This window comes from Cnephaeus nilssonii (genome assembly GCF_951640355.1).
Source record: "Cnephaeus nilssonii genome assembly, chromosome: 10".
NCBI classification, from domain to species: Eukaryota; Metazoa; Chordata; class Mammalia; order Chiroptera; family Vespertilionidae; genus Cnephaeus; species Cnephaeus nilssonii.
Window position 1 is genome coordinate 46,104,695 of NC_137081.1, and position 24,387 is coordinate 46,129,081.

The 24,387-nt window shown below is 38.6% G+C and overlaps 1 protein-coding gene across 1 annotated transcript in view; it reads left to right on the plus strand.

Annotated features, from left to right (window-relative positions):
• The window catches only part of TLK1 (tousled like kinase 1), a 152,576-nt gene that overhangs the window by 35,158 nt on the left and 93,031 nt on the right, over positions 1–24,387 (plus strand). Inside the window, exon 2 of the mRNA XM_079782054.1 lies at positions 19,889–20,007. Within this exon, the coding sequence (XP_079638180.1) occupies positions 19,889–20,007 (119 nt within the window). The remainder of the gene's footprint in view (positions 1–19,888; positions 20,008–24,387) is intronic.

Here is a 24,387-nt window from a genome sequence, read left to right on the forward strand (position 1 = left end):
CTGCCACCCACCCTGCTCCGCCCCACTCCGCCCTGCCCCGCCCAGGCTTTCCCTCTGGCAGCCATCTTGCTTTCCGCTTTTCCTCCGTCTTCCTTCTAAGTTGTCTTTAGTCTTCACTCCTCCCTCCCTCGGTGTATGCAAATTAACCGCCATCTTTGTTGGGTAATTTGCATACTCGCCCTGATTGGCTGGTGGGCGTGGCTTTGGATGGTGGGCGTGGCTTTGGCATAGCGAAGGTGCGGTCAATTTGCATATTGCTATTTTATTTATTAGGTAGGATATGTGCATATTTCACTCAGTTCAAAACAGTCTGTAATTTCCACGTTTCCTACTTGATCTATGGATTATTCAGAAATATATTGCCTAATTTTTAAACAATGTTTTTCTAAATGGCTTTTGGTTACTGATTTCTAACTTAGCTCTACTGTAATAAAAACTAAACTACAAAGATTTCAGTTCTTTAATATGTGAGGCTTGCTTCATGACCCAACATATGGTCTTGGTAAATATTCCTTGTATAGGACAAAAGAAAATTGTAGGCTACAGTTGTTAGATATGGTATAATATGTATATCAATTATATCAAGTTGGTTTTTAAAAAATTATCAGTACTGCTGAAACCAGTTTGGCTCAGTGGATAGAGCGTCGGCCTGCGGACTCAAGGGTCCCAGGTTCGATTCCGGTCAAGGGCATGTACCTTGGTTGCGGGCACATCCCCAGTAGGGGGTGTGCAAGAGGCAGCTGATCGATGTTTCTCTCTCATTGATGTTTCTAACTCTCTATCCCTCTCTCTTCCTGTCTGTAAAAAATCAATAAAATATATTTTAAAAAAAAATTATCAGTACTTTTTTGTTTCTTTTATTCAGAGAAAGGTTTGTTAAAATATCCTGAAATGATTCTAGACTTGCCTGTTTCTATCTAGTTTCTATCATTTTGTGTTTTATATATTTCAAATACATTAAAGGTGCTTTAAAATTAAGAATTTTTGTTTCTACCTGGTAAATCAAACTTATCACCATGAAATGTCCCTCTCTATCTCTAGTAATGCATTTTGCCTTATAGTGTACATGCATGTTAAAACAGACAACAGTAGCTTTCATTTGTGTTTGCATGGTATATCTTTCTCCATCCTTTTACTTTTAAAATACACATATATTTTATTGATTTTAGAGAGGAAAGATGAGGGAGAGAAAGAAATATCTATGATGAGAGAATCATTGATTGGCTGCCTCCTGGTTCAGGCATATGCCCTGACCCAGAATCGAACCCTGACCTCCTGGTTTATAGGTCAGTGCTCAACCACTGAGCCAGGTATGCTGGGTTTACTTTTTGTTGTTGTTGTTAATCTTTGCCTGAGGATATTTTCCCCCATTGATTCTTAGAGAGAGTGGAAGGGAGTGTGTGTGGTTTTTTTTTTTGGGGGGGGGGGTAGAAATAGACATCGATGTGAAAGAAACACATCAATTGGTTGCCTCCCACATGCCTGACCAGGGCCCAGTCAAGGGCACATACCTGCACCCGAGGTGTGTGCCCTTGACTGGAATCCAACCTGCGACCCTTCAGTCCACGGGCTGACGCTTCAGCCACTGAGTCAAACCAGCTAGGGACTTTTACTTTTTTAAAAATAGAAGTTATTGGGATGACATTGGTTAATAAGATTATATAGGTTTTACTCTGGCTGGTGTGGCTGTTAGTTGAGAGTTGTCCTCTGCACCAAAGGGGGTCGCTGGTTTGATTCCTGGTCAGAGCACATGCCCAGGTTACAGGTTCAATTCCTCGTAAGGATGGGTGTTTCTCTCTCTCATCGATGTTTCCCTCCCTCTCTCTTCCCCCATATCCCATTTCCTCTCTCAAAATAGAATAGAATAGAATAGAATAGAATAGAATAGAATAGAATAGAATAGAACAGAATAGAATAATAAAATAATAAAATAAATCAATAAAAACATATCCTCTGGTGAAGATTAAAAAACATAACTGTTATTAGTTCACGAGTAGTATAAAAACAGGCAGTGCTTACTGATCCCTGGTATAGAGTCATCTTCCCCGAGGAAGTTGAGCCCTTCTTGTCAATCAGTTATTGAAGTGGTTTTGGTAATTTTAAATTAAAGAGCAGATGTTTTCTTCTTTTAATAGATAGAGAAAAGTCGTTAGTTCTGTATGTTGCTGAAAAAACGTTTACATATGTATATAGTTTTAATTGTGGTAAAAGACATAATATTTACCATCTTAACCATTTCTAAGTGTTGAGTAGTGTTAAATATGCTGACATTATTGTACAGCTGATCTCGTGAACTGTTTCACCTTAAAACTGAAACTCATTTTAAACAACAGCTGCTCATTCCCCTGTCTCCAGCCTCTTGACAACCACCATTTTATTTTGTCTCCATTAATTTGACTACTCTAGATACATCGTATGAGTACAGTCATACATGTTTGTCTTTCTTGACTGGCTTGTTTCACTTAGCATAATGTCCTCAAGGTTCATCCATCCTGTAGTGTGTGTCAGAATTTCCTTCATTTTTAAGGCTGAATAACGTTCCATTTTATTATTATAAGATACCATATTTTGTGTATCCATTGATGTTCACATTACTTGCTTCTAGGTCTTGACTATGGTGAATAATGCTGCTATAATCATGGGTATGCAGATAACTCTGAGATCCTGTGTTCAATTCTTTTGAATATATACCCAGAAGTGGGATTACTGGATCATGTGGTAATTTTATTTTTAATTTTTTGAGGAACTGCCATCCTGTTTTCCATAGCAGTTGTACCCTTTTATAGTCCTACCAACTGTGCACAAGCATTCCAATTTCTCCACATCCTTGCCAACACACACACACACACACTTTTTTTTTTTACAGTAGTCACCCTAATGGATATGAAGCAGTATCTCATTGTGGCTTTTATTTGCAGTTCCTTAATTAGTGATGTTGAGCATCTTTTTATATCCATATTGATCATTTATATTTTGTCTCTAGAGAAATGTTTATTCAAGTCCTTTGCCCATTTTAAAATCAGGTTATTTGTTACTCAACTGTGTTATTTTTAATAATGCTATTTCCTCTCTTGCAGTGTGTCTACAAGTACAAATAAGTAGATTAACATAGTTTGTCCTTATTTATAAAGGTAGTATGTTGTAAGAATGAGGAGCACAGTAAGGAGTTCTGATTTGCTGAAAGCCAATCTAATAGAGAAGTTAAACATTCCATAATTGTTTTTTAAAGTACATGAACAGCAACCTGGAAAGATTAAGTATATATAATGTAACAAAAAAAGAAGTAGAATTGATTTTTATGTGTCATATAGAAATATTCAATCACCTTTCCCCTATATGATGTATTCAAGTGGTATGTTAAGCAGATAACTTTAGGGGGTTGGTTATGGTGTGTATATTAAGGCTTACATAGTGAGTAGTTCATGAAATTGGTTCTGATGTATCCAGCCTTTTACATTACTTATTTTTCTCCTTATTCATAGTGTGAGTTCTAGCACTGACTGACTTGTCTTTTAGACCCAATGATTTATAATAGTGCCGATCATATAAATGATCCATAGTATAGATGGATTTTGCAAGATCTGGATGGAAAATGAAAACAGTTTTTTCTCATGTTTTATACTTTTATATTCTGTATAGTGAGCTGGGCTTTCTTTGTGCCTATTTTTTCTTCTTACCACCCCTCTGCTCTTTGCTAACGATAATTGAATGAACCATTGTCCACCAAAGAGGCTTTTCATTGAGTCTTATTTAGTCTTTGTTGCTAATTAATAGGGTAACTGAGGCCTGTAGGAAGAAACATGCTATTGTCCCTAAACACACCACATTCAAGTATCTTCAAAAAGGAATTTACGGCATCTCCCCATACCAGATCCTTTTTTAGTGACTGTTATGGTCAACTATCCCTGTGTAAGTCAGAAACACTTCCCTTTCCAAATTTAGTGTGTCACCAAGTCCTACTGTTTTTTGTTTGTTTGTTTTGGTCCCCTAGGTACCTTTCTGATCTGCTAGTGCTCTATCTCCTCTTACCTAGATTACTCTAGGGGCTTCCTAACTGGTGTCCATGAAACCATTTATTCATTCAGCAAATACTTATTGAGAGTCTTCTATGTGTTGAGTGAACAAATAACCACACCCCCTCAATCCTCAATTCCTGTTATTTTGGAGCTTGTATTCTAGTGAGAGGAAGTATACTGGCTCATCGATACAGCTGTAGATTCAGAATGACTACATCTGCCATTGAGTTTCAGGACTAGCAAACATTCTCCTGAGTTGGCAGTGGAAGGAGATATGTGAAATTAACTTATGGGGTCCTCCATAACTTGGAATAGCAAGGTAAACACTAGTGACCTAGGGCTATATAACAATGTGCCTCACTAGAGTGACCAGGTGTTCTGTCAGCCTGTCTTAGCATAGTCTAGCAGGCTGAATGGGCTTCAGATATCGTGTCAGGTGTCCCCAAGGCAACCCCATGTTCAGATATTTGCTAGAAAGACTAGTGGGCTCAGCATACAGTTGTGTTCATGGATGAGACATATTACAGTGACATAGTAAAGTTACACAGCCAGATCGTAAGGGGAAAAGGCATAGGCATAGTCTGGAGGAATGAACCTCTCTGTAGGCTTCCTTATGTTCTCCCTCCATAAGATGGGGCACATCTGTGAAAAAGTGTGCAGTATGTTTGTTCAGGGAAGTCCATTAGAGACTCTGCACTCAAGGTATCTTATTCCTAGCCAGGGGCTACTATAAAGTGTAACCATAATTGTTGAATAAAAAGTGTACAGAAAACAGTGGAAGAAAATAAACTTGAATTTTTGACATTGGTTATCTTTTGGTAATAGAACTATGTATGCGTGGGACATTTTAGGCTCTAAGTTTTTGCATTTTTCTTTACTGTTGGCAACTTTGGATTTATGATCAAGGGTAAAAAGGGAAAGAAGTAAAACTGCTTCTTTCTTGTCACGTTTATAAAAAAAAATACATGTCTTTTTTACTTTTTAACATAAGGTAAATAAATTGGCATTAGGAAAGAAATAAGTCACGAAAGAACTATAATCGAAAGAAAACTTGGAATAAGCCAGACTTTTAAAATCATGGTATAGATTCGCTGGAATACTATGGTGTAAGTTTGAGGGTCAACCTTAAAAGTTATAAATTTAATAAGATTTTGCAGCCTGGGGTGGGGGTTGGGGGCGGGAGAGGGCTGGAAGAAGTTTATGGGGGGAAAAGGAGGACCCATGTAATACTTTCAACAATGAAGATTTTTAAAGAAGAAATAAAATAATTTGCATCTGTTCCTCTGTTTTGGCAGCTTTGAGATTAATACACAAGTAAAAACTATGAGACTGATGTGACCCACAATTTCTTTAAATGACTGAATACTATAAAAAAAATGGCAGTCATAATCATTTGTAAAGATACTAGGGGATTGCTTCATTGAGTATTAGGTTAAACCATCTGAATTTCTTTAGCAGATTAAAAATAGTTGAAATCTGTAACTTTATATGGTCCAATCTGGTAAAAATCATTCTTTATCCTTTGGTTTACTTAGCTTGTGTTATATATTTATCTGAAGGTAAAGTTTGATGTTTCTATAAGGTTGCAGATAATAGAAAAGTATTGCTAAAATTTAAAAATTTTGTTTTTTGGGGCAACTTGGTCATTGGAAATGTGTCTTTATAAAGGAACATTATGATCATAATGGGTTTATGTGCTAATTTATGTATCAGGAACCTAAATTTTTCACATCTGGAATTTTGCAGCAATTTCGAGTTGGGAGTGGTAGTTAAAAGGTTGTTTTTATTTTTATCAATCAGGATAATTTGTGTTAAACATGTGGGTATTTATAGCTGATGGGGTTCCTAAAGCAGAGTAGTCTGTTTTGTTGGAAGTCTTGTGGATTTATTAATTTAAAAACTATTTCTTCCTTATTCAAAGACTTAGGCTAGAGAAATTGAAAATGAATGAGTACATTGGAATGCTCTGCTGTCTGCTAATCTTTTCTTGCTTTCTTCCTATTACTTGGCATGCGATTCTGGGCAGTTGCTTATTTTTCTGGGACTCAATACTAGTAAGTAAAAATCATAGAGGCTATACAATTCAGGAACCTGCCATGGGCTTACAAGTATTATTCTCATTTAATTCACATAAGAATCCTTTTAGGCTCTGTTATTACCAGGATTTTATGGATAAGGAAGTCATTAAGAGGCAGATCTGTGATTTGAACTCAATCTGGTATCAGAGTTCATGCTCTAAACCCTAAAGTGATATTGCTCCAATAAATGTCCACAGAAATCGGTTTTAGGAGTCTCGTTGAAGATATGATAGAGATGATGTTGATGAAATAATACTTATGTTGATGTCACTATAAATATTTGAATATTTAATCCTTGTTTATTATAATACATTGTTTTAGGTAGTATTTTAATAGGTACATAATGCTTATCTTGGACTTCTTACATACAGTACATGCAGCTTTCTTTCTGGTCAGAGATTTACTTCCCTGCTGCAGATGGACTATAAGGACCATAACAAATAAAGATTGTTCTGTACCCTTCTTTCACACTGAACTATTGAGGCAGAGAATAGACTATGAAGGAATACTGTGGAGCAGTAAGTCATCACTGTTCTTTTTAAGGTCTAAGTGGTATACCTCAGAGGAGTGGAATTTGGGAGATAGAGTATTGGGGATTTTTCACTTTTGTATTTCTGTATTGTTTATTTCAACAAGCATGTATTAACAATGAGGAAAGGCATGAAACTATAAGATTCTTAAGTACTTAGTACTTTTGTTAGGGACATGATACCAGTTGACTTTTTATTGAGAAGGTGGTAATTACTAGGTTGGGTGTTTTTTGTTGTTGTTGTTTTTTTTTGTTGTTAATCCTCACCAGAAGATATCTTTCCATTGATTTTTAGAGAGAGTGGAAGGTAGAGGGAGAAAGAGAGAGAGAAACATCAATGTGAGAGAGGCACACTGGTTGCCTTATTGCACGTGCCCTTGACCGAAATTGAACCTGGGACCCTTTAGTCTGAGGGCCGACACTTTCTCCACTGAGCCAAATCGGGTAGGGCACTAGGTCAGGTTTTAACTAAATTACTATTCTGGAGCTTTACTGGAGAACATTTCTTCTTACATGTTAAAGTAATACTTTCTCACCTCTCCCCTACCTACGCCCACCCCACACATTTTTCTTTAGGACTATTCTTTTGGGACAATGATGCTTAATTGAGTGGATATAAGTTCTAACAGAAGACAATACAATTTTACCTCTCAGTGTCTTAATTTATTATAGTTAAAATGAGAACTATAGTCCTAACCGGTTTGGCTCAGTGGATAGAGTGTCAGCCTGCGGACTGAGGGGTCCCAGGTTCGATTCCGATGGGGGACACTTGCCTGGGTTGTGGGCTTGATTCCAGTGTGGGTCATGCAGGAGGCAGCTGATCAGTGATTCTCTCTCATCATTGATGTTTCTATCTCTCTCTCTTTGTCCCTTCCTCTCTGAAATCAATAAAAATATATTTAAAAATAAAATAAAATGAGAACTATATGTTAAATAGAAAAATAACCTAGTTAAAAAATACGTATGTATGTGTGCATCAGATCATATATACAGTGGGTGTATATATACAGACAGAGATTGATTGATTTTTAAAATAGCAAAGTTAATTCTGTGCCTGAAGCTAGAGGAAGACATGTTACATTACTACTACATTAACATAAAGAAATTAGGCTTGGCCGGTGTGTCTCAGTGGTTGAGCATTGACCCAGGAACGAAGAGATTACCAGTCCGGTTCCTGGTCAGGACACATGCCTGAGTTTTCAGACTCAATCCCCAATAGGGGACATGCAGGAGGCAGCTAATTGATGATGTTCCTCTCTCTTTCTCTCTCTCAAAAAAAAAAAAAAATCAATTAAAAACAAATAGAAATTAGGCATTAAAGTATATGCTGTTGTACCTACCAGCAGCTTCTTTCTAACATCCTGGAGAAAGCTGGAAGGAAGCTTATATAATGTAACGTATATTAATATGCCAGTGTTTGCTGAGCACTTGTATTTTAGCATACATACAGTACATGTTCACATTTATTGTGACTGGTTTAGTTCAAAACTCTTTATAAAAACTTGATCTAACAACTACAAGGTTTGTACTTTTATTATCTTTGTTTTGTATATAAGGAAGCTGAGACATGAAGAGACTAAGGAACTTGGCCATGCTTACACAACTTACCTATCTGTATATATTTAGTTTTGATAAAAGCAAAATTAGCTGTCAGGCATTATTTTTTATTTATACGAAAAAGATTAAAATTAAAGTACTCTCATCTCTAAGGCGATGACAGTATATGGTAGAGAAGCAAAATCTAAACTCTCTGCTTTACCTCTGATGCAAGCTCTATTTCCTTATATGAATACTTTGGTCTTAGTATGTCTGAATCCTTTGCTGTAAGGGTTACAACAAAAGCGTTTAAAATGACCATCTTAAAGATAAAGTCAGGTAATTAATCTGATATGGAATGATTGTAGATCAGACTTCTCTTCTCTTTACCACAGACTTATGTAGCTGAATGTATAGACTAGATTCAGGAACCTAGCTTTCTATGCTTACTCTCTTCAGTCATTGTAGGTGAAATATTTGATGTGTATGTGTGTGAGTATATTTATGTGTATATTACAATACATATATGTTTGTATGTGTGCATAGATAGATGGCTCTGAAATAGATAGTTTAGTGAAACAATTTCCATAGGAATGTGATAGAGGACCAGAGAGAAAGGTTGAATTTAAGAGAAATTGTATGACATTTTCCTTTGGAAAAAAAATTCTAGATATATACACAATTAAATTCTAAATGGATTAAATTTCCAAATGTTAATTTTTAAATCATTAGGGGAAAATGTAGGAAGTATTTTCATTAGATTTGTGGAAGAGAAAGGTTATTAGAAAATAGAGAGATTGGGCTGCTTTTGTGGTAGCTTATTTAACATGTTCTTTTATGCCAAAAATTAGAATACTATTTAAATAGGATATCAATGTGGAATAAATGATGGAATGGAATGTAGTCAACAAAAATTATACTTACGTTCACTAAATACATTATACAAAATACTGTACATGAAAATAGATATGTTCCATTTATTAATCATGTTAAAATGAATATTTAAAGGCAAGAATCAGAAGTAATTCTAGAGTGTTAAAACAGTGTAGACTTCTTGAAATCTTTTTGTATGCTTTCAAGTGCATTAAAAAACTTACGAAAAGGAATTATTTAAATAGAATATTTTTGTTGAAATAATTTCTAACTTTATCCTAGTATTTCTGTGTGCGTTTTTTTAATCAGAGTTTTCTCTCGTCAGACATAATGTGAAAAGTATTAATAGAAGAAAGACCCTAACTGTTTTGTATAAGTCAGTTTATCAGATGTAATATGAAAAGTACATTGAAAAACTGGAATGAATTAAAATATTTTCAGACTTTAGGAAGTTTTAAATTAAAAAATATGAGGTGATGGCTTACCAGCAGTTGAATCTACTGTTAGAAAGATCTTAGTGAACAAACTCATTTCTATTACTTTTTGATTGGTAACTGGTATGATCCTTTCTAGCACATGCTTTATAGATATTTTGATTTTGTTTTGACTCTATCAAGGAAGATAATTAAAATATGATATAATGAAACATTTATTTCTTATCATAAAAAGGTGGTACCTATAATAATAAAAGCATAATATGCTAATTAGACCAGACAGCCGAACGACCTTCCAGACATTATTCCAGAAGTCCTTCTGGACTAAGTCGCCGAGGCAGAGGTGGTTAGGGGCGATTAGGCAGGCAGGCGAGTGGTAAGGGGCAATCAGGCAGGCAGAGTGGTTGGGGCAATCAGGCAGGCAGGCAAGCAGTTAGGGGTGATCAGGCAGGCAGGCAGAGTGGTTAGGGGTGATCAGGCAGGCAGGCGAGAGTGGTTAGGGATGATCAGGCAGAGGCAGTTGGGGCAATCAGGCAAGCAGGCGAGTGGTTAGGGGTGATAAGGCAGGCAGGCAGGCAGGAGAGTGGTCCCTGATTGCGAGAGGGATGTCCGACTGCCGGTTTAGGCCCAATCCCGCAGGGATCCCTGCAAAGGGTCCTGGATTGGGAGAGGGTGCAGGCCTGACTGAGCCGCCCCCCCCCTCCCCCATGCATGAATTTCATGCACCGGGCCTCTAGTAACTATATAGTAATCTTGACTAATCAGAACTAATATGTCCAAATACATGCATCCTTTTGTAGACTGGCCACCTTGGGAGGCCACACTATTATAATAACTAATAACATTTATTAGTGACTTTTTGAGTGTATGAGAAGGAGAGAGAAAATGTTTATTAAAAGGGAACATGATAAACTGTTGTCATGGGTCAAATTGTGTCCTTCATTTATGTTGTTTCCCTAAAATGTTTCTTCATAGAACAGGATGTGATTGATCTCTAATTTGAGTAGTGACATCTCCTGTTTTACATATTTATGAAGTTTTGGATTTACAGTACATTTTAGGGAGCAGTTTAGTAAGAGTAGTGGCATACTAGCATAATTAAGAGGCAGATGGTTTTATTTTGAGATGGGTTATTCTTTAAGGATGGTATGTATGGTCTTTATATTGCCTTTATAATTTCTTTATCAAAAGTATAAACATTTATTGTGCAACAGTTTAATGGATTATGGTGAAATTACATATCCTTCAGAAAATCTTACCTCTTGTAATTGAGGACTAAATTTTTGGTGTCAGAAATGACAGTTTGATTCCATAAAAGATTAAAAATTTTGAAATGTGTTTGCTATGAAAGGAGTCAGCACACTACTTATTTTTGCAAGGTTAAAAAAATTGAAAGAACAATAATACTTTGTGACATGTGAAATTCAAATTTTAATGCTCATAAGTAAAGTTTTATTGGAACACCGCTGCTTTTGCATTATAATGACGGAGCTGAGTAGTTGTGACAGTAACCCTGTATGGCATTCTCATCACTTCGTACTGCTTTTAGTTCACTACAAATTTCATTGCTGCTGTTAAAACTTGATAGTGTTTTGAGTGTTGTGTGTATTGCCAGTCTGCAGTATTTCTTTCTTTATTTTATACCAGTGCATATCCATTATGTCAAAACAAGAAAAGAAAAAAAAAAAGGACTCTGAATGACATGCTTTTAAGGCATAGGGGAGTATTATTTTGTTATTGAATTACATAAGCAAAACATTGTCCTTATTATGCAGTGATACTGTAGCTGTGATAGAATACTTTATAAGTTGACATTACTTCATTAAGCATACACCCAGTATTTTCACCTCTCAATTTTCTTAAAGTAACAGTCAATTTAAAAAGGCATATCTCATCACAGCATAAGCTCATAAAAATAAACATAGAAAATGAGGCTGCCATCAAAGTAAGTTTCTGAGTGGCTCATTTGTTAGCCAAGCAAGGAAAGCCATTTAGTGAATTAATTAAAATCTGTTGGATTGCAACAACAAAATATATGTCCAGAGAAAGTAAACTTGTTTTAGACTATTAACTTTTTAAAAAATAGTTTATTAATTTTTAGAGAGAGGGGACGAGATTGAGAGAAAGGAAAACAACTGTGTGAGAGTGCAACATCAGTTGGCTGCCTCCTGTACACCCCCCACTGGCATGTGCCCTGGCTGGTTACTGAACCGGCAACCTCCTGGTCCAGGGGATGACACCCAACTAACTGAGCCACACCGCAGGGCTAGACTATTAACCTTTTAAATCATTTAATCAAGAACCATTGATTTAAGAGTTGAGGATATTTGAAGTCAATTAAAAAACAAGACAAGTGATATAGAGTGATTTTCCTTGGCTCTTGATGAGTTGAAAGATGTTACTGATACTACTCACTTATTGTTTATTCAAGGTGTTAATACTAAGTTTGATGTGGAAAAAAAATTAGCCTATGTGAATAGTCTGTGTAGAACAACTACAGGTGAGAATATTTTCAAAGTTGAGAAAACACTAAGTACTATCTGAAGTAGAATCTGTCTAAGATGTACATACTACAACGATGGTAAAAATATTTGTGAAACAGAAAAAAGCTTATTTGGGCAAATTCACAAAGCTTGTAAAAAGGAGATGTTCAAAGCCTGTGGTTATTCATTGTATTATTTGTTCATCAGCACATACTTTGCAGGAAATACTTAAATTTATCATGTTATTGAATCAATATTGTCAGTGGTGACTTTCATTTGCTCTCATAAACTTAACTAGTATCAGCTCCATGAATTTTTTTTAGAAGCTGAAGATCCTGTCTGGCTTAGCAGGTAAAATATTATTGCAATTATTTGAGCTAAGGGCTGAGATTGAAATTTTTCTTAACAAAGAAGATGGACTCCAACCACTATTATCAAATATGAATTGGCTTTGAAACTTACTTTTATCTGTAGACTGGAAAATGTTTTGTATGAATTTAACCTAAAATTACATGGCAGAATAGTGCTTACATGCAAAATTTAGCTTCAATAAAGTAATTTTAGTGGCAACTGATGTTTGAATCACAAGTGACATCAAGCTGCTTTATACATTTCTCATGCTGTCAAAGTGAGATCTTCATTCCCACATGAATTTTCATGAATATATTTTTTCAGCCTCTAACTACAGTTCCAGCATCATTTTTCCAGACATTGAAAAATCCAACAAGTTTTCATATTTCAAAATCCCCATTTAATTGTGCACTTGAGGAACTTCTATCTAACTTGCAATTGGAAGTGATTAATCTGCAATGTAATGATATATTGAAAGGCAAATATCAAAAGAATCTAATAGACTTCTATAACTGCCTTTGAAGTAATGAATATGCTTAATTAAAATCATGTGCTTGTGGACTGATACCAGTATTTGACAGTACCTATCTGTCAGAAAAGACATTTTCAAAGATAAATACATAAAATCTGATCAGCATTAACAAAGATGAATATGTACAATAGGTTTTGATGACAGGAAGCTTTAATTAAGTGAAACGTTACCCCCCCCCCCACCCAAATTTCATTCTTTTAATTAGCAGACTTACATATTATAAAATACTAGAGGCCCGATGCACAAAATTTCATGTAAGAGAAGGCCTTCGCAGCCACGGCTGCCTGGATCCCTCCGTCACAGCCGCAGCGGCTATCTCGATCCCGGGGCTGCAGCCCCGGCTTCTTCCTGGAAGGACATCCAGTCTAATTAGCACATTACGCGTTTATTATTATAGACTAGAGGCCCGGTGCACGAAATTCGTGCACGGAGGGGGGTTGTCCCTCAGCCCAGCCTGTACCCTCTCCAAGCTGGGACCCCTCAAGGGATGTCTGACTGCCCTCTCGCAATCCAGGACTGCTGGCTCCCAACTGCTTGCCTGCCTGCCTTCCTGATTGCCCCTAACCGCTTCTGCCTGCCAGCCTGATCACCCCCTAACCACTCTGCTGCCAGCCTGTTTGCCCCCAACTTCCCTCCTCTGCCGGCCTGGTCACCCCTAACTGCCCTCTCCTGCAGGGCTGATCACCTCCAACTGCCCTCCCTTGCAGGCCTGGTCCTTCTCAACTGCCCTCCCTTGCAGGCCGGGTGCCTCCCAACTGCCCTCTCCTGCTGGCCATCTTGTGGTGGCCATCTTGTGTCCACATGGGGGCAGCTATATTGTGTGTTGCAGTGATGATCATATCTGCATAGTACTCTTTTATTAGATAGGATAGAGGCCTGGTACAGGGGTGGGGGCCAGCTGGTTTGCCCTGAAGGGTGTCCCTGATCAGGGTGGGGTTCCCTTGGGGTGTGGAGCGGCCTGAGCGAGGGGCCTGTGGTGGTTTGCAGGCGGGCCACGCCCCCTGGCAACGCAAGCGGAGGCCCTGGTATCTGGAATTTATTTTCCTTCTACAATTGAAACTTTGTAGCCTGGAGCAGAGCCAAGCCTGGGGCTCCCTCCGAGGCCCCCAGCCATTTGTGTTGGGGTTATAATTGAAACTTTGTTGCCTTAAGCAGGTGGGCCCGGCCAGGGTGTGTGGAAAGCTTTGCTTCCCCTGTTGCCGGTGGCAACCCTGGCCTGCTCTCTCAATCTCCATTCTGCCGCCATTTGTTTGAATTTGTTTACCTTCTATAATTGAAACTTTGTAGCTTGAGTGGAGGCTTAGGCCTGCAACGGCTGGCAGAAAGCTTGGCTTCCTCTATTACCTAGGAAACCTTGTTCTCTGTGGCTGTAGCCATCTTGGTTTGGGTTAATTTGCATACTCGCTCTGATTGGATGGTGGGCGTGGCTGGTGGGTGTGTCGGATGTATGGTCAATTTGCATATTTGTCTATTATTAGATAGAATTATACTCAGCTATTATTATATCTTGCATTTTTTCATTAAAAAGCTTTTCTCTTGTTATAATAGCATCTGTGTGATTTTGCCTCTTGCCTGAAAAGACTAAAATACTTATGATCTGGCCCTTTACAGAAAAAGTTTGTGCTTCTCTAACATGAATGCACATAGTAATTACATGAGGATGTGGTTAAAATGCAGATTCTCATTTGATAGGCTTGAGGTGGGACCCAGGATTTTGTATTCTTTATAAGCATCTGAATGATAACAGATGGGACTACATTTAGAGAAGCAGGCTTTAGTATATTCAAGGTTAGATTTTTAGGCAGGTACACTAATACTTGTTAAGCATCTATTATGTGCCAGGGGTTATACTAGGGACTCTTGTATATATTGCCTCTTTAAAATGTCATAAAAACTTGTTAGAAGGTATTAAGGAATACAGTGAGATTGGAAACCCTAGTAAGAGTTTTCAGTTAGAAACACTGTGTTCTGTTTTTTTCTTTTTTCTTTTTTTTTTTACCTTGGACCTCATGGGGGAGAAGGAAGTCCTAGAGGAAGCTATACATCTAAGAAAAAAACGATGTGAAACAAAATACTACATTATGAGCTGATCCAGGTCAAAATAAGGACTGATGAGATGTCCTCATCTTCTCTACTAAATTTCAGTGGGCCATCAATCAATTACCAAGCCAAGGAGTGGACATGGCATATAGAAATGTAGCACATATATATTTTGCAAACATTGTTTTCCCAGTCTCTTGTTTGTGTTTTAATTTTTATAACTATGTCTTTTGAACTAGTAGAGTTAAAATTTTTATGAAGTCCAATTTTTTTTCTTTTTAAATATTATTTTTAAGAATGTGTTAAAATATACATAATACAAAATTTACCATGTTAACTAATTTTACGTGTATGGTCCAGTTGTACTACCATTACCAACATCTATCTCCAGAACTTCTGTCTTTCCCAACTGAAACTATCCATTAAACACTAACTTTCCATTCCACCATGCCCCTCAGTCTCTGTCAGCCATCATTGTACTTTTAGTCTCTGTGAATTGGAGTACTCTAGGAACCTCATATAAGTGGAATCAGACAGTACTTATTTGTCTGGCTTATTTCACTTAGACTACTATCTTCAAAGTTATCTGTGTTGCAACCTGTTTCAAAATTTCCTTCATTTTAAAACACTGACTAATATTCCATTTTGTGTATATACCACATTTTATCTATTTATTTATTCGTTGTGGACATTTAAGTTGCTTTCACCTTTTAGGCTATTGTGAATAATGCTATCAACATGAGATGTACAAATATCTATTCTAGTCCTTGCTTTCACTTCTAGATTTATACTCAGAAGTAGACTTTATAATCATATGGTAATTCTACGTTTTATTTTTTGAGGAGCTGCCATACAATTTTTCATGTGACTGCACCAGTTTACATTCCAGCAGTGTACAAGGGTGCAAATTTCTCCACATCCTAGCTAACACTCTTTTCTTTTTGTAATAGCCATCCTAATGGTTGTTAAGTGATATCTCATTGTAGTTTTGATATGCATTTCCCTAATGATTAATGATATTGAGCCTCCTTTTATGTGTTCATTGGTCACTTGAATATCTTTTTTTGGAGAAATGTCTGTTTTAGTCCTTTGCCCATTTTAAAACTGGGTTTTATTTTTCTTATTGAGTTGTAGGATTTCTTTATACATTCTGGGTATCAATCCTTTATGAGATATTTGATTTATAGATATTTTCACCCATCCTTTGGGCTGCTTTTTTTGCTTTCTTGGTGGTGTCAGATGCACAGAAGTTTCTAATTTTTATGAAGTCCAACTTACCTATTTTTTTATTGCCTGTTGGAGTGATGGTCAATTTGCATATTACCTCTGTATGGTCAATTTGCATGGTTAATCCTCACCTGAAGGTATTTTTCCATTAATTTTTAGACAGAGTAGAAGGGAGAGGGAGAGACACACAGAGAGAAACATCCATGTAAAAGACACATTGATTGGTTGCCTCCTGCACTCACCCAGCCAGGGCTGGGAATTGAGCCTGCAACCAAGGTACGTGCCCTTGATCGGAATCGAACCTGGGACCCTTCAGTCCTCAGGTTAATGCTCTATCCACTGAGCCAAACCAGCCAGAGCTTGAGTTAATTTTTATATATGGTGTTAAGATAAGGGTCCAACTTAATATTTTTGTAAGTGGATATCCAGTTTTCCCAATAAAATTTGTTGACTGTCCTTTCCCTATTGAATGGTCTTTGCGCACTTGTTGAAAGTCATTTGATCATATATTTGAGGGTTTATTTCTGGGCTCTCTATTTTATTCCATTGTTTTATATGTCTGTCTTTATATCAGTAACATATACTTGTTGCTATTTTTGACCTGACAGAGTCACCAAGACTATTTATTGTGTAGTAGAATTTTGTTTTGTTTTTGTTTGTTTTTTTAATGAATGATGGTAATAAAATAGGAAAAATCCTTAACCTCATATCATATACAAATGTTAATTTAGGATGAATCATGGACCTCAACAGAAAAACAAAACTTATAAATATGCTATTTTTTTACTTTGGGTCATGCAAAATTTTCTTAGAATAGAAAAATAATAATCAAAATTTAAATATTAGATAATCTTTATTTCACCAAAATGAAACACGTCTGCTTGTCAAAACAGCATAAAGAAAATAGAAAAATATTAGAGACTTAGAGAAATTGTTTTTCTATTTACTTATCTATTAACTAGAGGCCCAGTGCATGATTGAATCATGCACGTGTAGGGTCCAATACACGCTTTCGCTTTTCGCGGTGGAGCTGAGTGCCTGTCCGCTGGTGCACCAGGCCTTTCAGAAGCCTCCGGCTCGGCGGAGGCTTCTGAAAGGCCTGATGCCGGAGCAGACAGGCACCCAGCTCCCCCACTTTTGATGGTCTGCAGCCGCTGAGGGGGGCTAACCTGCTGTTGAGAGGCGCAGGGGGTGGGACTCCCGCCCCCTGCGCCTCTCAACGGCCGCTGAGGGGGGCTGCCGCGGACACCTGGCTACCCTGCCGTTGAGAGGCGCAGCTGGGTGTCCACGGCAGAACCCCTCAGCGGCCGCGGATCTGGCCGTTGAGAGGCACAGGGCGCGGGAGTCCTGCCCCCTGCGTCTCTCAACAGCAGGGTAGCCCCCCTCAGTGGCAGCGGATCTGTGCCTCTCAATGGCCGATAGGCCACCCCGAGTCCCGCCCCCCAGCCTCCCGCTGCCCAATCGTGGGCGTAGCGGAGTGATGGTAATTTACATGTTACTCTATTATTAGATAGGATGATCTGACAATGACTTGTAACTAGAATACATAAGTAATTCCCACATATAAATAACAATCTAATAAAAAGTTGGGCAGAGGACTTGACAATATTCTTAACATCAACAATAAAGATATATACAAATTGCCAGTAAGGTCATGAAAAGATGCTAATGTCATTAGTAATCAGGGAAATGCAAATCAAAGTCAAAGCTGAGTAGCACTTTACACTGATATAATAAAGATTTTAAAAAGTCAACATCAAATATTGGTAATCACATAGGAGTGTAAAATAGTACAACCACTTTGGAGACCTTTAGCAGTTTCTTAAATAGTTCATATACAATATCCTCATGATCCATCCTGTCCTACTCATTGGTATTAAAATGAAACATTTGTTTACAAAAGTGTGCAAGAATATTTATAGTGACTATATACTGTAATTATTTTTTAAATGTAATTTAATGTTTTCAAAATAATCCTGTGGCAAGGTAGAATTGATAGCAAAATCTCTGTGAGTTGTTAGCTCTATGAGTTGAGGCCAGTCTGTCTTACTACTGCTTTATTTCCAGTGCCAACTTTAAGACTTGACTAACTTGTCATATATTAGGTGTTTCATTTGAGAATCATCAGTTTGAAATACGAGGGGATTTGAAGAGAGCAGACGGCCCTGAATTGGCCCTTGGGAATATTCATAGCCAACAGAGACCAAGCAGAGAAGCAGAAAAGACTTGGTTGAATTCTGAAAACTAGAATTGTGTATTTTAAAAACCAAGGATTGAGAGGTGTTGTTTTTTTTTTATCACCCTCCCACCCCCCCGACCCCGCCAAAAAAGGAATAGTACACAATTTCTGATATAATAGCAGGATAAGAAAAAAGTAGAAGCATTGGTGGTATGTGAAAGTACTTTGTCCAGAAGTATACTTATAATAGAAATCAGATTCCAGAGACCTAAGGTGGTTATGGTTATAAATCACCAATTTAAGGAAAGAATTATATTAATGGCATGGAATTCAAGAGAAAGTAGTTTTTTGTGTTTTTATTTAATATATATATATTTTATTTCAGAGAGGAAGGGAGGGGGGAGAGAAAGAAATATCAGTGATGAGAATCATTGATCAGCTGCCTCTTGCACACCCCCTACTGGAGATTGAGCCCACAACCCGAGCATGTGCCCTGCCCGGAATTGAACGGTGACCTCCTGGTTCATAGGTCAGCGCTCAACCACTGAGCCACACGGGCAGGGCAAGAAAGTGTGTGTGTTTTTTTAAGACATATAAATGAAGGCCTAAGGAGGCAAAGAGGGAAAAAAGATGCACGAGATGGGATTCAGACACATGCAAGATCCCTTGGATATCAAGAAGGAATGGGATCAAAAGCAAAAATTGAAGGCTTGAACCTTTTTAAAGGCAGTTACCCGTTTGAGATGGAAAAAGAAGTATACAGGGAAGATATTCAGATATAGGGAAGCAAGTAAATGTGGAAGCATGATCATTATCCATCTAGTTATCTGCCCAAATGAAGAAGAAAGGAATGAAGGGAACTTTAAATAAGGTTTATAGGAATAATTCTTAATCTTTAGGAGAGGATTGTCAGGGTGTGTGGAAGGACCCTAGTATCATTTGAAAATGTTCCACATGTGATTCTGGATTCGGGTAATAATACTTCTTGCTCCCTTTGAGAACCACTCATTTATGTCAGCAGAGAATTAGCAAGCATGGATAAAAGAATTTTTTAAGAGTTTAATTGAACTTTAGGTAAAATTTGTAATGCCTTAGTCTGCATAGTAGCAATTATATGAGCGTGTTAATTTCTCCCCTTCATTCTCAAGGTGCTTGTTTAATAACAGATGTTACCTTACTGATCTGTTTATGTGTGTTTTTCATCTACCTGATAGAAAACATCCAAAACTATCAACTATACAAAAGTTTCATGAAATCAATTTAATAGCTCACAGCGAGTGTTTTTCTTTTTTAATAGACTGGAATAGACTAGAAAATATTGATGTGCACTGTTTGTAGTAAGAAGTATTTGTGGAATTTTTTAATATGTATGTATGTATCTGTATACTGAGTTAGGTGGAAAATATATTTCGTAATGTGGATTGCAATTAGAAGTGTTCGAAATCCACTGTAGGTTGTTTTGATAAATGACAGTGGACATTATAAAGTCTCTTTCATCTCTTTGTAGAATTCATTAAGTTTAGTGAGATATCAACTAAACACATATGTATTTTGTGTTTATACTTAAAGATATATGTATATATTGTGTGTGTATTTTATTTTCTTATTAGGTGCAATGGATGAGCTTCATAGTCTGGATCCAAGAAGGCAAGAATTATTGGAAGCTAGATTTACAGGAGTTGCAACTGGGAGCACCGGTAGCACTGGGAGTTGCAGTGTTGGAGCTAAAGTGAGTGAAATTATAATCTGCATTTGACATTCTTTCCTTGTATTAAATGGTCTAAAATATATTTTATGCTTAACAGAAAAATATCCTATATAATAAAAGGCTAATATGCAAATTGTGCCCTCGGGAGTTTGACCAACCAGGAGGTCGACCTCTCGCTATGACGAGCGCTGACCACCAGGGGGCGACACAGAATGAAGGAAGGCCTCAGCTGGCAGCCAGCAGCAGGGGGAAGGAAGATCCTGATTGGCCCTGATTGCCGGCCAGGCCTAAGGACCCTACCCGTGCATGAACTTTGTGCACTGGGCCTCTAGTTCCTTACTATCATTTTTATAATGTATCGAAAAAAATTCAGTGTTTATGAATCAGATTTCTAATATAGCATAACATATTCCAGGGGCATTATGATATAACTAGAGGTCGGTCGGGTGCACGAAATTCGTGCACGGGGCAGGGGGGTGTCCCTCAGGACAGCCTGCACCCTCTCCAATCTGGGACCCCTTGAGGGATGTCCCGACTGTCCATTTAGGCCCAATCCCAGTGGTACAATCGGACATCCCTCTCACAATCCAGGACTGCTGGCTCCCAACTGCTTGCCTGCCTGCCTGCCTGCCTGATTGCCCCTAACTGCTTCTGCCTGCCAGCCTGATCACCCCCTAACCACTCCCCTGCCAGCCCGATCGATGCCTAACTGCTCCCCTGCCGGCCCGATTGCCCCTAACTGCCCTCCCCTGCAGGCCTGGTTGCCCCCAACTGCCCTCCTCTGCTGGCCTGGTCACCCCTAACTGTCCTCCCCTGAAGGCCTGGTCGCCCCCAACTCCCCTCCTTTGTTGCCCCGGTCACCCCTAACTGCCTTCCCTTGTAGGCCTGGTCTCTCTCAACTGCCCTCCCCTGCTGGCCTGATCGCCCACAACTGTGCTCTTCTGCTGGTCATCTTGTGGAGGCCATCTTGTGTCCACATGGGGGCGACCATCTTGTGTGTTGGAGTGATGGTCAATTTGCATATTACCTCTTTATTATATGGGATTATTATATAGGATACAGCATATTAGGCTTCAGGGGTAAAAAGGAGTGTCTTTCTCCTGTTACATAATTTTTACCTTTCTTGCCCTCTGTTTCTATCTTGTCCCTATTATGCATATTCCTATCTGTACATTAATCCACTGCTTCTGACTACTGCAAAAAACTCAATAGTGTATCTGTTTGCTTTTCATTGATAGACATCAGGTTTTCTTCAACTCCCCACTGCCTCACACTGCAGTGAATTTCTTGTACTTGTTCTCTTTTGGAGCTTTGTGAGTAATTATTTAGGATATATTCCCAAGAGCAGAACTGCTAGGACATAGGGTATGTGTATGTAGACTTAGGTGGAGTAAATAGTACAAGACTACTATTCAGAACATTGTACAAAACCAGTCTGCACTTTCAGCAGAGTGGAGTGCATGAGTGTTTTTATAAACCCACATCTCATATTCACTGGCATCCTCCAGGTTCATCGTTCTTGGTAGTCTTATAGGTATGAAATAATATCTCATTGTTTTCCTTATATCACAGTTACTTTGAGCATTTTATTCTATTCAAAATAAATTTTATTTTTATTCTTTGGATGATCTTTAAGAAAGAATAAAAGTTTTAAAATAGCAATCTTTACAAATAGTTAGAACTGTTTGACGAAGAAGCTCGGAAACTAAAATTGGGTCCAGTGGATCCTGATGGTATTCTAAAAGTTACATACTTCTTCCCCAACCCTGCTTCCCAAAGATATTCTACCATTTCTTCTATTACTTTTATAGTTTTACTGTCATATTTGCTCTTTAGTCCATCTAGGCCTCACCTTTTATATAATATTGATAGGGATCCAGTTTTATTTTTTTCCATGTAGTGAACCAGTTTTATCAGTAACTAGAGGCCTGATGCATGAAATTTGTACATGCATGTGGTCCCTAGGCCTGGCCAGCAATCAAAGCACGAGTGTCTGGCGTGGAAGGGCCCTGCCCTCCGCTGCTGCAACTGGTCACCGTCTGCGGGGCAATTGATGGGGTGATCAGGCCCCTGCTCACACCCACCTTGGTCTGGCGCTGCCCACTCACCTGCTCTACCATCCTGCCATGGTCCTGTTCTTGTCGGGGCCCATCCGGGCCGGCAGCGCCTCCACTGCTGCCCACTGCCAGCACCGCATCGCTGACGCCCACCATGTTCCACGCCGCCCCCTGGTGGTCAGTGCACATCATAGCAAGCAGTTGAACTCCTGGTCAGACAATTTACATATTAGGCTTTTATTAGATAGGATGCTTCTTAAATCATTTGTATTTTTCCACTGATTTGTGATGCCAACTTTATCATATATTAAGTTGCCATATATATATACCAACCTGTCTCTGAAATTTCTCTAATGTTCCAGTGGTCTGTCTGTTTTCTAGTACTAATATCACATTAAACACACACACACACACACACACAGACACACACAATCTTCTTTTGTAAAGTTGATTTAGCTTATTTATAGATGTTAATTTCTTTATAAAATTGAGCATCTCTTCATTTGCTTGTTCTTCTCTGGAAGCTTTTAGGATCTTCTCTTTGATCTTCAGCATTTAGATTTTTTAATTATAATTGCCTTGGTGTGGTCTTCCTTGAATCATTGTGCTTAGTTCAAAAGTGTGTCCTTCCAATTCAGAAAGTCATGTTGGTAAAGTTTCTTCAATTATTTCTTTGATAATTTCAGCTCCTTGATTTTTTAGAGTTTTTTGAATTCTCATTACTTGGACAAGGACCTCTTGGATGGATTATCTAGTTTTCTTTATGTAAATTTTTTGTCTCTTTTTTGGGGAAGAGTTCTTCAGTGTTATCATTGAATCCATTGATTTTGTTGTTGTTCTACTTTAACTATCATATTTTAATTTCCAGGAGCCTTTTCTAAATGTCTCATTTTTATAGTTTGCTGTGATTAGGATATTTGTAATAATTTTTTGAGTGTGTGAAGTTTTTTTGTGGTGGTGGTCCTTGAGTTGTCACTGTTTGTATGGGTTTCTGTTTATTTTTTGTTTGTATTTCTTTAGATATGTGCTGATACTGACTTTTCATATCTGTGCATTAGGCACTGAAATGCTGATTGGAAGCTTTATGTGAGTAGGCAGGGCTTACTGACTGGTGAATGTTGCAGTAGGATAACATGACTGGGTCATTTTTCAGACATTTTATTTTTGGTATCTAAATCTTATCTATTGAGATGATCTGATTGTCTTTGAGAAAAATTCTATAACTTTGGTTGCTCTCTCTGGTTGGTCACTCTCTAGAATTGAGCACAGGAAAAGGGCTAAGGGTTCTCTTCATTAGTGTGTTGACTTGCACTTCATGCCTTTTATTGTCTCAACTGTGCTTTCTGTGTCTTGGTCCAGAGTTCTCCTGGCTCACCATTTCCAGAGATTAAGTCTAGCCTCTAGTATTTATCATAAGCCAGAAGTCAGTTATATTCTTTTTTGTTGTTCTCATGTATATAATATGTTGTTTATCTCTGGCGGCTTTCAAGATTTTTAAATATATATATTTTATTGATTTTTTTACAGAGAGGAAGGGAGAGGGAGAGAGAGTTAGAAATATCGATCATTTGCCTCCTGCACACCCCCTACTGGGGATGTGCCCGCAACCAAGGTACATGCCCTTGACCGGAATCGAACCTGGGATCCTTCAGTCTTCAGGCCGACGCTCTAGCCACTGAGCCAAACAAGTCAGGGCAGCTTTCAAGATTTGAAAAAAAGGAGTTTAATTAAATTTTTATTGAGATATGATTGACATATAATATTATACTCATATATTATACTAGTGGCCCGCCCGGTGCACAAAATTCATGAATGAGTGGAGTCCCTAGGCCTGGCTGACAATTAGGGCCTATCAGGTTCCCCACCTCCCCATCTCCTCCTTCCCTCGCCACCCACGCACTGCCACCACGCGGTTCCCCACCTCTCCTCCTCCTCCTCCCCTCGCACCTGGTGTCCACCACCACCCAACCCCGGTTCCCCATCCCAGCCAGGCGATCGGGACCTGCTGGCTGTGGGGAGGACCAGGAGGTTTGCCGCCAGCCCTGAGGAGGGAGCCAGCCTTAGGTCCCCCTGGGAAAGGGGTCGCATCCGCTGCCACCCACCCCTGGTTCCCCATCCCAGCCCAGGGACCCAGCCCCGATCAGGCGATTGGGGCCTGCCGGCCAGGGGGGGCGACCAGAAGATTGGCCAGTAGGCCCCATCAGCCATCGGGGCCTGCAGGCTGGGGGCAGCTTCTGTGTTGAATGTCTGCCCCCTGGTGGTCAGTGCGTGTCATAGTGACCAGTCGTTCTGGTCGTTTCGTAGTAACGGTTGCTTAGGCTTTTAGTTTTAGGTGTACAACATA